Genomic DNA, 11,005 nt, shown 5'->3' with positions numbered 1-11,005 from the left:
GTCGCTCCTTTCCCAGAGGACGACTTAGGCAAGTTGCTTACTTTTTTTGGGCCCGGGTTTCTCGCGTGTCAAACAAAACAACCTCCCCCTTGGGATCATTTCCCAATCCTTCCAGACAGGCGGGCGGAGCTTCGGGAAGACTGACGGACCAAGCCCGCAGGTTGCTGGGCGACCAGGGGCCCGCCCCTCCTCCCCCGGCTCCGATTGGCTCCTCTCAGTAGGGCGTGGTCTCCCAGCGGTGGGCGTGGCCCAGACCGGGTTAATACAGGGCCGCTGGAGGGCGCGGGCCGGGACTGTCAGCGGAGTCGCCGCCATGGCCGGGCCTGTCCACGGTTCCGCGCGCGCGCTGCTCGCCGCCCTGCTGGCGCCGGCGCTGGTGGCCCTGGTGGCGCTGCTGGTGGCACCGGCGCGGGGCCGAGGCGGCCGGGACCACGGGGACTGGGACACCGCCGGGCTGTTGCCGCCGCTGCCGCCCCGCGAGGACCGCGGCGCGCGTGGCCCGCTTCGTGACGCACGTCTGCGACTGGGGCCGCGCTGGCCACCATCTCCCACGCAGGAAGGGGGGGCGCGGCTGGGCCTTTCGCCGACGTCCTGTCGCTCAGCGAAGGGGCCCCCGGGGCGCGGGCAGCGGCGTACCCTACTTCTACCTGAGCCCATGCAGCAGCTGGTGGGCAACCTGCAGGTGAGCGTGGGCACCCGGGCCGAGGGCCAGGCTTTCCACTGGCCCCGGGCAACCACCCCCGACTCTGGGTTCCACCAGGGAAAGCTGTACAGGGCGCTGAGGTTGTTGGGGAGTTAAGCACTTCCTAAGGGTTTCTCTTGCCTACCCCGCCGCCTTCCGAATTGAGAACCTTCCCTTCTGCGCCAAGAAGCTGGCATCCAACATCATGGACAGTAACAATGGTTATAGCAGCCTGTGGGCCTCCTGTGCACATTGCTACCTCGGCGGGAGGCAGAACTGATGGGAAGTCCATCCCCCTCACCCTTTGCCCACCTTTTAGGGGCAAGGCCAGGTTTACAACTACCGGGGACCCCTGCCCTCCCAAGAGAGGTGTCAGGCATGCAGCGGGGACGCTAGAGCCACACAGAGTTTCCGATTGAAGCTCGATTTGGTGGAGGGTCTTTTGACAAAGATCCCAGATTTGAGGTTAACTGGGAAAAGACAACGAAGTCGGTAAAGATAAGGTGAAAGCAAGTGATATTTGATTAAGCACCCACTATGCGCCAGGGGACCATCACTTTCTGGTACTTGTCTCTTGATGGCACTTTGAGGGGGTGTTGCTGTCCTTATTGTGAGGCTAAGGTGGTTAAGTAACTTCCCAAAGCCAGTGGCCAAACAGGTCCATCCCCTTTACAACACAGCCCACAGGCTCATGAACCGAGTATGTCCACCAACCAGTTTTCCTTGGCCCACACAAGGTTCTGTTTTGTTTTTAAAATAAAATTGAGTTAGTTTTATCGTTTAAAAATTGAGATTTCAGTTAAAAACCTAAACTTGTAACTTCTTGAAAGATTGGAAGATCAGGTGACAGTGGGGGTCGGACGGTTTGAGCAAAAACAGAAGCAACTGCCTCCTTACCCCCCCCCCCCCCCCCCCCCCCCCTTCACCATCTTATTCCCAGCCCACTCTGCTCCTGGAACGTGTGCTCAAAGCAGGCTCAGTCCACTCCGTCAGTGGGGCTCAACCTCGGCTGCAAATACAGTCACCTGGGAGGACTTCTAAACACGATGCCAAGGCATTTTTTAAAATCCTCACCTGAGGATATTTTTCCATTGATTTGTAGAGAGAGTGGAAGAGGGAGAAAGAAACATTGATGTGAGAGAGACACATCGATGGGATGCCTGCCACACACATCTGGATGAGGGCTGGAGATCGAGCCTGCAACCCAGATACCTGCCCTTGATCAGAGCCCTTGGTCAGAATCGGGCCTGGCCCCCTTCAGCCTGCGAGCCAACACTCTACAAGGCATTTTATTAAAATACATTTCCCTGAAAAACAGCCCCCTCCCATCCCGATGCTTCTGATGGGGGGAGTGTTGAGAACCACTGCTGTACACCACATGTTTAAACTTGTGACGAAGACAGGCTCAGAGGGGCAGGGACTCAGCCCAGGTCTGACTGGTCTGGGAAGAGACAGACCCTGCCCAGGATTGCAGGTTTCCACGGTGGAGCGAAAACGCAAGGCCACATCAGAGATAGTCTGACTCGGATTCCATCATTAACCAGTCAGGGTTGGTTTACAGTTTCTACTTGTCCTCCTCCTCTGACCTCTGTCTGCTCCTGTCCACCCTGCCCACCAGGTTGACATGAACCACTTGGAATTGCCTTCTGTTCGGAAACCTTTACATCTGAAGCTTAATATCCGCCTGGGTGTTTGTTTAAAATGCATGTACCTGCTCTGGCCAGCGTGGCTCAGTTGGTTGGAGCATCATCCTGTACACCATTTCCCATCAGGGCACATACCTAGGTTTCTTGTTTGGTCCACAGTGGGGCTCATACAAGATGTTTCTCTCTCCATCTCTTCCTTTTTAAAATCAATAAATATCCTCAGGTGAGGATTAAAAAAAAATGAACCACTATGAAATGAAATGCATGAACGCAGGTTGGGAAGGGAGCCCAGAAATCAGCATTTAAAAAATCCCCAGCCGATGCCAGCCTACAAGAGGCCACCTTGACTCCTGAGCTTGGCCTTGAACCACCCTCCCCCACCCACTCCCCTCAGAAAGCCACTCCTTCAAGCAAGTTGGGGTTCTCACTTCTCTCAGTCACCTCTTACACTTTCCCAGCTCTGTCTTTTTGCAGATACAGGTCCCTGGTTTTGAAAACTTTACAAAGCTTCTGTGTCACCCCAGGCCCTACTGACGGCTCTTCACACTGAACTTGAAAACCGCTGAACTGTACCAGTCACTTGGCAATTAGTTATGTGCTGCCTTATGATGTCTTCTGTATCTTTGTTTTTGCAGTATTTAAGTTTTGTTTATGTCTGACTTTTCAACCAGACTATAAACTCACAGAAGAGGAGACTATGTCTTAGTCCCCCGCCCTCTCTTTTTCTGCCTTTCCTGGGTGCCTTGCCTAAGAATGTATAGACGCAAATATTTGGCTAAATGGTTTCAAGGAGATCTCTTCTGACTGACTGTTTTGATGGGTCACCATGACATGGCAGAATTCGCCACACAAGACCCTTTGCCTTTAAAGAGCTCAGCAGTCTAAAATGCAACATGTGAACGTGGCTGCAGTCTGTCGGCAATGCCTTTGGTGAAGCTGGCTTCTATAAGAAAGAACTAGGAATGTTGCTTGCCTCAATTCTGAGTCCAAGTGTTCTCTTGCTGTCAGAGCAAGAATGAACTTCTCCTGTTTTGAAATCCCGTGACCGTGTCTGCCAGCACAAGATCACCAAGAAGCATGACTCAGCCACTTTCTCGCTGAAGCTGTGGAAGTGGCTAGTTGAGCAATTGGTGTTTTTATGCACTAGTTTCATGTTAGCGTCTAACCCTTTGAGATCTGTTGAAGGTATAGAGCGGCCTTGTGCTTGGGTGGTACTGTAATAATAATTTCTCTGGGGAATATGGGACAAGTTAAGAGTTTAAAAAGTGTTGAAATAATTCTGAGTCAGTGTTTTTAATCCTCACCCGAGGATATTTTTCCATTGATTTTTAGAAAGAGGGGAAGAGAGAGGGAAAGACAGAGAGAAATACTGATGTGAGAGAGACACATTGGTTGGTTGCCTCTTGCACTTGCCCCAACCAGGGCCGGGGCCAGGGAGCAGCCTGCAACCCAGGTATGTGCCCTCAACTGGAATTGAACCCGGGACCCTTCGGTCTGCAGGCTGACGCTCTATCCACTGAGCCAAACCGGCTAGGGCTCTGAGTCAGTTAAATTTAAAATGTGAGTGTCCCTCCCCCTTTTTGGAGAGAGGGTCAAGATTATTCTCTATCAAATAGACCTTCGTTGTCCAGAGTGAAAGATGGTGTTTCACAATGCATTGTTTTCTGGAAGAACTGGTCGAGCTCTGGGCATGGTGTGTGTGCACTGATTGCCGCTCCAGACAGTGTTTCACCAGAGGGTCTTCATCTTCTCTTTCCAGGAGAATCCATCTGCTACGCTGACCATGTCTTTGGCGCAGACTAACTTCTGCAGGAAACATGGATTTGATCCCCAAAGCCCCCTCTGCGCTCACATCATCCTGTCAGGGACTGTAACCAAGGTATGTAGTTACTGCAGGAACAGACCAGCTTTAGAAGACCGTCATCTTGTTAACAATGAAGGAGAGACAGTGGGAGAATAAAATAAAGCTGGTGTGTGATTGAGATGCAGAGTTAGAATATGTCCTCATGTATGAAGTAATTTCACAAGCAGCCAAAGATTTCATCAGTTGCTTTCATAGAGGTGTTCCATCAGACACTGAGGAGCAAAAGGGACTATTTCTTGAGGTCAACAGATCTAATAGCTGGGAAGCCCCTAAATAAGGGACATCTCAGCCCAAGCTCACTCTCCTGCTGTGTTGTACACTGGACAGCATGCGCCCTTCCTGTCTCCACACTGACCGTGGCTTAGAACAGAGAGCGTCCTGAGTAGGTTAGAAGGGGAGAATCCATTACTAAGTCCCGGGTGTGCATGCGGACAGTTTGGGGTGAGTGCTGGAGGGAGGAGGTTCAGTAAAACCGTGGGGAGTACAGAGGGCAAGGTGTCATGAGCACTGACTGATGGCCCAGCCAGCAGACTCGCTTCCTGACCTGTTGACCCCGGTTTCTCGGGCCAGTTCTGTTTATGGTCTCGAAGTCCTATGTGGAGGCATCTCTGTGTCTGCGTGCCCTTCGCGGGCAGGAGGAAGGGGCGGGGCAGCAAGTGCTCCTGACTCGCTGTGTCTTCTAAAGACTCACCTTGTGTATCTGCAGCCTGTGCTTCCCACACATTTGTCCTGGGATGAATGAGCTAATGGGATACGTCATTGGCACCAGGCACCTTCGTGCTAGTGCTCGTGCCAGTCCTCTACCAGCTCAAAACTACCGTTTAGCAGTGAAAACGGGCTTGTCCACACCCGTTCTCATCTCCATGTGAGCTCTTCATTGCTGTCTGCATTACTCAAGCTTCCTTCACGCTTTCTTGTTTCCTTACGTTTATGATCAGGATGTATAGTAGGCCTTAAAAGGTCTCATCACAAAAAAAGAAAAAAAAAGAAAAAAGAAAGAAAACGAGAAGAGGAAAGCATTTTTGTAAGTACTAGTATGTGTGGCGATGGATGTTAACCAAATTCACTGTGGTGATCATTTCACAATCTATACAGGGGCGGCAGAAGTCACTTTACAGTTGTGAGTACTCGAAACACAGAGTTTATTCTTGTCTTATTCTGAACTAGCTGTACCCGGCCACGCGTTGCTGTGGCTCAGTCTGGTTAAATGGAAAAGAAAGAAAAGAGAAAGCGCACGTTTCTAATACGTTTAATTTCACAATGCTAGTGGGTATACAGTAGTTTTTGTTGTTCCACTGTCTGTGCAGATATAGAGATTGTCTGGTTTGCCGACTCTAGAACACGCAACATATAATTGTCCGTGTGAGAAGCAATCCATGTCTAGATCTAAACCGCACAATTCTAAAGATTGGCCCTGAGCTTTGTTGATGGTGATTGCAAACGCCAATCGAATCGGGAATTGCAATCTCTTAAATTGAAATGGCATATCCGTTGGAATCATAGGAATGCGAGGAATGAGGACATCTTCACCTTTGAAAGGTCCTGTCAAGATTTTTGCTTCTATGATGTTGCTCATTAATTTTTTTACTGCAAGCCGCGTGCCATTGCAAAGCTTTGGCTGGTTGATATTTCGCAACATGATAATTGGCACGCCGATTTTCAATTGCAGTACGTGCGGTGACATCCCTCGCAGATCGAGTGAATTCAAAAATTCTGTTGGATAATTAACCGCTTCATTTGCTTCCACAACAGTGTCGACGGACTTGTATGTGACTGCCTCGCTTTGAATGTTAGACTGAATAATATTGTTAAGTTCGTAGACGTCTTTGTTCTTGGCCGCAAGAATAGCTTGTTCACTCAGCCAATCATGATTCTTATAATTGGATAGAATATTGGGAAATACTTTTTCAACCAATTCTTCTTTTGACGTCACTAAATTGCAGAAGTTATGAGGCAATGAAATTCGTCCTGAGGTCAGATCATCCGGCACCTTTCCGTTCCCAATTTCCAGCAATTGATGTGAGAATATCTCAGCTGATTGATCGTTTTGCAGCTGGACACGCATATTTGTAGTTAATTTTATCTACAATCTAGAATTGTAAACAGAAACATTGAAATGGAATCGTAAAATATTTAGTATAGCGTGTGTTGCTTTCACATCCAACAGATGGCGCTGTTTTTCAAAAAAAGCATGTTTTTACCTGTCACAGGTGTGACATCTATATAATAGTCTGTCTAGGTATATAAAAACACACACATATTCGAATGCAATGTTGTGTCCAAATTTCAAAGCAATCGGTGAAGAACTTTCGGAGATTTAAGATTTTGAACAAACAAACATTTACATTTTTATTTATATAGATTAGAGGCCTGGTGCACGGATTCATGCACCGGTGGGGTCCCTTGGCCTGGCCTGCAGGGATCAGGCCGAAACCAGCTCTGTGACATCCCCCAAGGGGTTCCGGATTGTGAGAAGGCACAGGCCAGGCCGAGGGACCACACTGGTGCATCACTGGGGCTGGGGATGGTCCACGGGAGGGCTCCAGGGCGTGTCCAGCCCATTTTGCCCAGTCCTGATCAGCCAGACCTCAGCAGCAAGCTATCCTTCTGGTCAGCACGTCTACCCCCTGGTGGTTAGTGCATATCATAGCAAGCAGTTGAGCAACCTTAACATATCATTAACATATTACACTTTGATTGGTTGAACGGCTGACCAGACACTTAGCATATTAGGCTTTTATTATATAGGATTATATCTTAATTGGAAAAAAAACCAGTAAAAAAATCGGGATCTGTAACTAAACACTTAGGATGTGTGGAATACTAGAATCACATTGTTAACAGATGAGAAGACTCCCCACTGTGAGCATGGTCACTTCACTGTCTTTCAGGTGAATGAGACCGAGGTTGACGTTGCAAAGCAGTCGCTGTTCATTCGGCACCCTGAGATGAAAGACTGGCCTTCCAGCCACAACTGGTTCTTTGCCAAGCTGAACATAACCAACATCTGGCTCCTGGACTACTTCGGTGGACCCAAAATCGTGACGCCCGAGGAATACTATAATGCCACATTTCAGTAGGTGTGTATTTATCCATCGTGCACCTTATTTCGCAGCCCTCACCAGGGGTCCTAAGCCAGGGGGTGGCTCCTTTGGCAGTCTGGTAGGGCCTGTGGCCACACTCACAATAGTATTTTTTTAATGCATAAAATACATAGGATTACAAAGCAAACGACTATATTGAAGTACATAAAATATGTCTTGTAATTGTGGTATCGTGATATGTTGGCTCTTTAATGAGCACATTCAGTAACATATTGAGGCACCTGCAGCAGCTCTAATGTGACACGAAAGCGTCTGTGTTTCTGTTGGTGACGGGCCCAGGTACACTGTCACCAGGTGGTTTGCTGCCTACATTCCTCATTGAAGGAGATGATAAACCTCAGTCAGAGCTTAATGGGAAGGAAAGCTTTTCCTTCCACCCAGTTCCTGGACTCCCTGAGCTCTGCCTGCAGGCCAGACCCGTTCGAGGCTGTGCTGTGGGCTCTGGAAGAGCCGGTTCTGACCCGGGATGGCCTTTTCTCCTGAGACTCAGACTTGGGTACCTCTGGACTGAGTGACCCCACCCGAGTCTGAGCACATGGCCCCATGCCCAGCAGCCCCCAGGCCTGGGGGTGCCTGTGGGGCTGAGTGGGTCCCCTGCCAGCCAATGGGCACCAGAGGGGAGGAGGCTGAGAGCCACGGGAGAGAATGAGGGAGGAGAGCAGGACCTGAGGAGGTGTGGTCAGGTGCTTTGCAACGAAGTCAGGGGTCAAATGAAGGAAGACAAGGGACCGATCTTTTCCCAGGTACACGGTAACCCTGGCATCCCGGCCATCTGCACGGCCTCACAGGTGGTGATGCAACCACAGCCACAACAGGAACAACAGCACCCAGTGTTTGCTGAGCTTCTCTTGCCGGCCGGGTGCAGTGTGGGTTGCTTATATGTATCAACTCATTGCTCTCACCGCAACCTAGGAATTAGGTAACGCGGTCCCTCCTCTGTGAGATGGGAAGCAGCACTGGCTTCCTACCATGATGCTATGCTGGTGGCCGGCCGGCTCCTGCTCCAGTGTCACTCCTGATGCAGGGTCTCCTAGCGATGAGGGACCGCTGTTGGCGGAGGTGAGGTGGGGATACGAAGCTGGACTCGTAGGTGTAGCTCACGTTCGGGCTTCTGCTCCCAGCACTGTGTGTCCTGTCTTACTCCACATAAGCCAGGTCCACCTTGGACTGTTGACATCCCACCACAACTGTACATTTCTTCACAGCAAAGCTCAGCTTTTATTTATTTTATTTTTTGATATATTTTATTGATTTTTTTTTTTTTTTTTTTTACAGAGAGGAAGGGAGAGGGATAGAGAGTTAGAAACATCAATGAGAGAGAAACATCGATCAGCTGCCTCCTGCACACTTCCCACTGGGGATGTGCCCACAACCACGGTACATGCCCTTGACCGGAATCGAACCTGGGACCCTTCAGTCCTTAGGCCGACGCTCTAGCCACTGAGTCCAACCGGTTAGGGCTCAGCTTTTGTTTTTGAATCTTAAACACAGCCTAGGACAATGCATGGCACAGAGCAGGCGTCTCGTAATTGCTGGCGACTTGCCAGCCTGATCATCTGAGACGCAGATTCTCAGGTGCTTGTTTGAAAAGAGTCCACGCACCTGCAGGAGAAGGGGCACAGGCAGGTTTGGGGCTGGAAACACCACCTCGCTTTATAGGGACACAGAGGCGCCATTACAGTGTGCCGGCCGGGCAACACATCACCCAGGACAGTCAGTAAATGACAGGCCCACTCTTCAAGGTTGAAGGGGACGTTCACAGGACATAAGCATCTCTGAAGTACAGTTATCTGCATATATAAAAGCCTAAGTGACTGGCTGACCCACTATGATGCTCACTGACTACCAGGGGGCAGACGCTCAACGCAGGAGCTGTGACTTGGCAGCTGTGGTTCTTGGGTGACATACCCGGAACCAGAGAGGAGGGAGCCCGATTCCGGGGTGTGTCACCCGAGAACTGCCCTCTCGCAATCTGGGACCCCTCGGCGGATGTCAGAGAGCCAGTTTCGGACCGATCCCTGCAGGCCAGGCCGAGGGACCCTACTGGTACACGGATCCGTGCACCGGGCCTGTAGTCTTTGTATAAGTAACACGCCCAGGGGCGATGCTCACTTTAATAACAAAATACAGATGTTTTCTCTAAGTCTCCATGCTGAGTGAGTGAGACACGCCCGAGGTTCTCACTTCACAGGCGAGTGGCCTTTCTGCAGCTGAGAGATAAGCGGGCGTACGTCCTCCGTGTCCTCTGACGGGGAGACCAAAGACGTGCCAGGGTGTGGCCCTTCTGAGGCAGGCGCAGAGTCCGGAGTGGCCCCACCACCATGCCGCCCACTCGGGTTGCCACCAGCACTGTCCATTAGTCCGGGGAGTGGACAGTGATACTCGTAGGGGCTGCATGTTCTTAGGGACCCCTCCCAGGGGCTGTGGGAGCTTCTGCCCCGTGGTGTCTGCCCAGATCAGACTTGGAGGATGTGACTTCTCCAAACGCCTGCACCCTAGACTCCGCTGCTCTCAGAGGCGTCTTTTGAGATGGCTCAGCACAGACGCCCGGGTTGGGCAGTGAGGGGCCTCACGGACGTCGGTCTGCCTCGCTGGGCTGCTGGGGCAGAAGCCATGGGCACATCTGCACATGGAATGAAGGTTTAATGTTCACAGAGGTGCTTGCTGACGCCCCCGATAAGCAGTTTCCTCAGTTGCCTCCGCTCATGGTTCAGTCTGAGCACCAGGCCTTGTACCATCTCCTCGCTGTGCCCACCTGGCCCTCGTAAGGACAGGTAAGGAGAGGTCACGGGTTGCTAACTTGCCCGGCCTCCCCTGCCAGGAGATGGAGTTCCTGATAGCCGTGGTCCCAGCCACAACAGGAAAAGGGTCCCAGCTGGACTCAACACCATCCGGCACCGGCTGGTTAACGCTCCTCTGCCCTAATGTTCAGGACCCTTTTGTCCTCAACTGTGTCTGTCTTTTAAACCTTCAGATATTCTGAGTAGAGAACCACACAGCCCGAACGGCGCTATGTCCGTGCACGTGGCCGCAGCAGCCTTGCACAAGAGGGTGCTGGCTGGCGTGAAGATTCCTGGGCACCTGGATACAGAACTCCAGTCTCAGGCGCTGCTCGCCACACTGGAGCGGCGGAAATTAGCTCAGAATCTTAAACTGTTAGAAGTGTCTCTAGTCTTTCCCTAGAATGAATTAACTTGTAAGATGTCCGCTCATTTAATGAAATAATCCTTCGTCCTCTCTCCTTCTGTTTAGGTGAAGCAGCATTTGGCGGATTTAACCACCCGGTGACGTTCTTAGGATGTTTCATACAGACCCGAGGGCTTCGGGGTCCCCCGTGGGAAAGGTCCCGGAGATCAGCCTGGTTACAGCATCAAGTAGAACTGCTACTGAATTTCTTGGAAATGAGGTTGCTAAATTTTAGACATTTAAATTTATACTTTTACTTATATACATGGTTTCAGAAGACGAGATGAGATCCCTCATCGAGGCGTGCCAGGCATCACCGCTGAGCCCTCAGTGGCTCAGAGAAAGGAGCGGATGTGCGTCATTATGTTTGAAGACAACAAATGAACTCACCCGAAATCCAGCCAACAGCCTCTGGTGAAGAAAAATGATTAAAAATAGAAAAAGAGAAATGATTTACATTAACCTTGGTAAAACGGGTTTCTTATTCAAAGCATCAATAATTAAAAGCATTATTTTAATGACA

General features: G+C 50.5%; 1 protein-coding gene across 1 annotated transcript; it reads left to right on the top strand.

Annotated features, from left to right (window-relative positions):
- The first annotated feature begins 286 nt into the window (after positions 1–286).
- Positions 287–11,005, top strand: CREG1 (cellular repressor of E1A stimulated genes 1). Its single transcript, XM_006099592.3, is given in 7 exon segments — positions 287–484; positions 486–530; positions 532–615; positions 618–657; positions 4,053–4,207; positions 7,084–7,272; positions 10,549–11,005. Coding segments are annotated over 6 exon segments (684 nt in total). The 5' UTR covers positions 287–313; the 3' UTR covers positions 10,549–11,005.

Source organism: Myotis lucifugus, unplaced genomic scaffold (genome assembly GCF_000147115.1).
Source record: "Myotis lucifugus unplaced genomic scaffold, Myoluc2.0 scaffold_279, whole genome shotgun sequence".
Taxonomy (NCBI): Eukaryota; Metazoa; Chordata; class Mammalia; order Chiroptera; family Vespertilionidae; genus Myotis; species Myotis lucifugus.
This window is presented reverse-complemented; position numbering and strand designations above follow the sequence as displayed.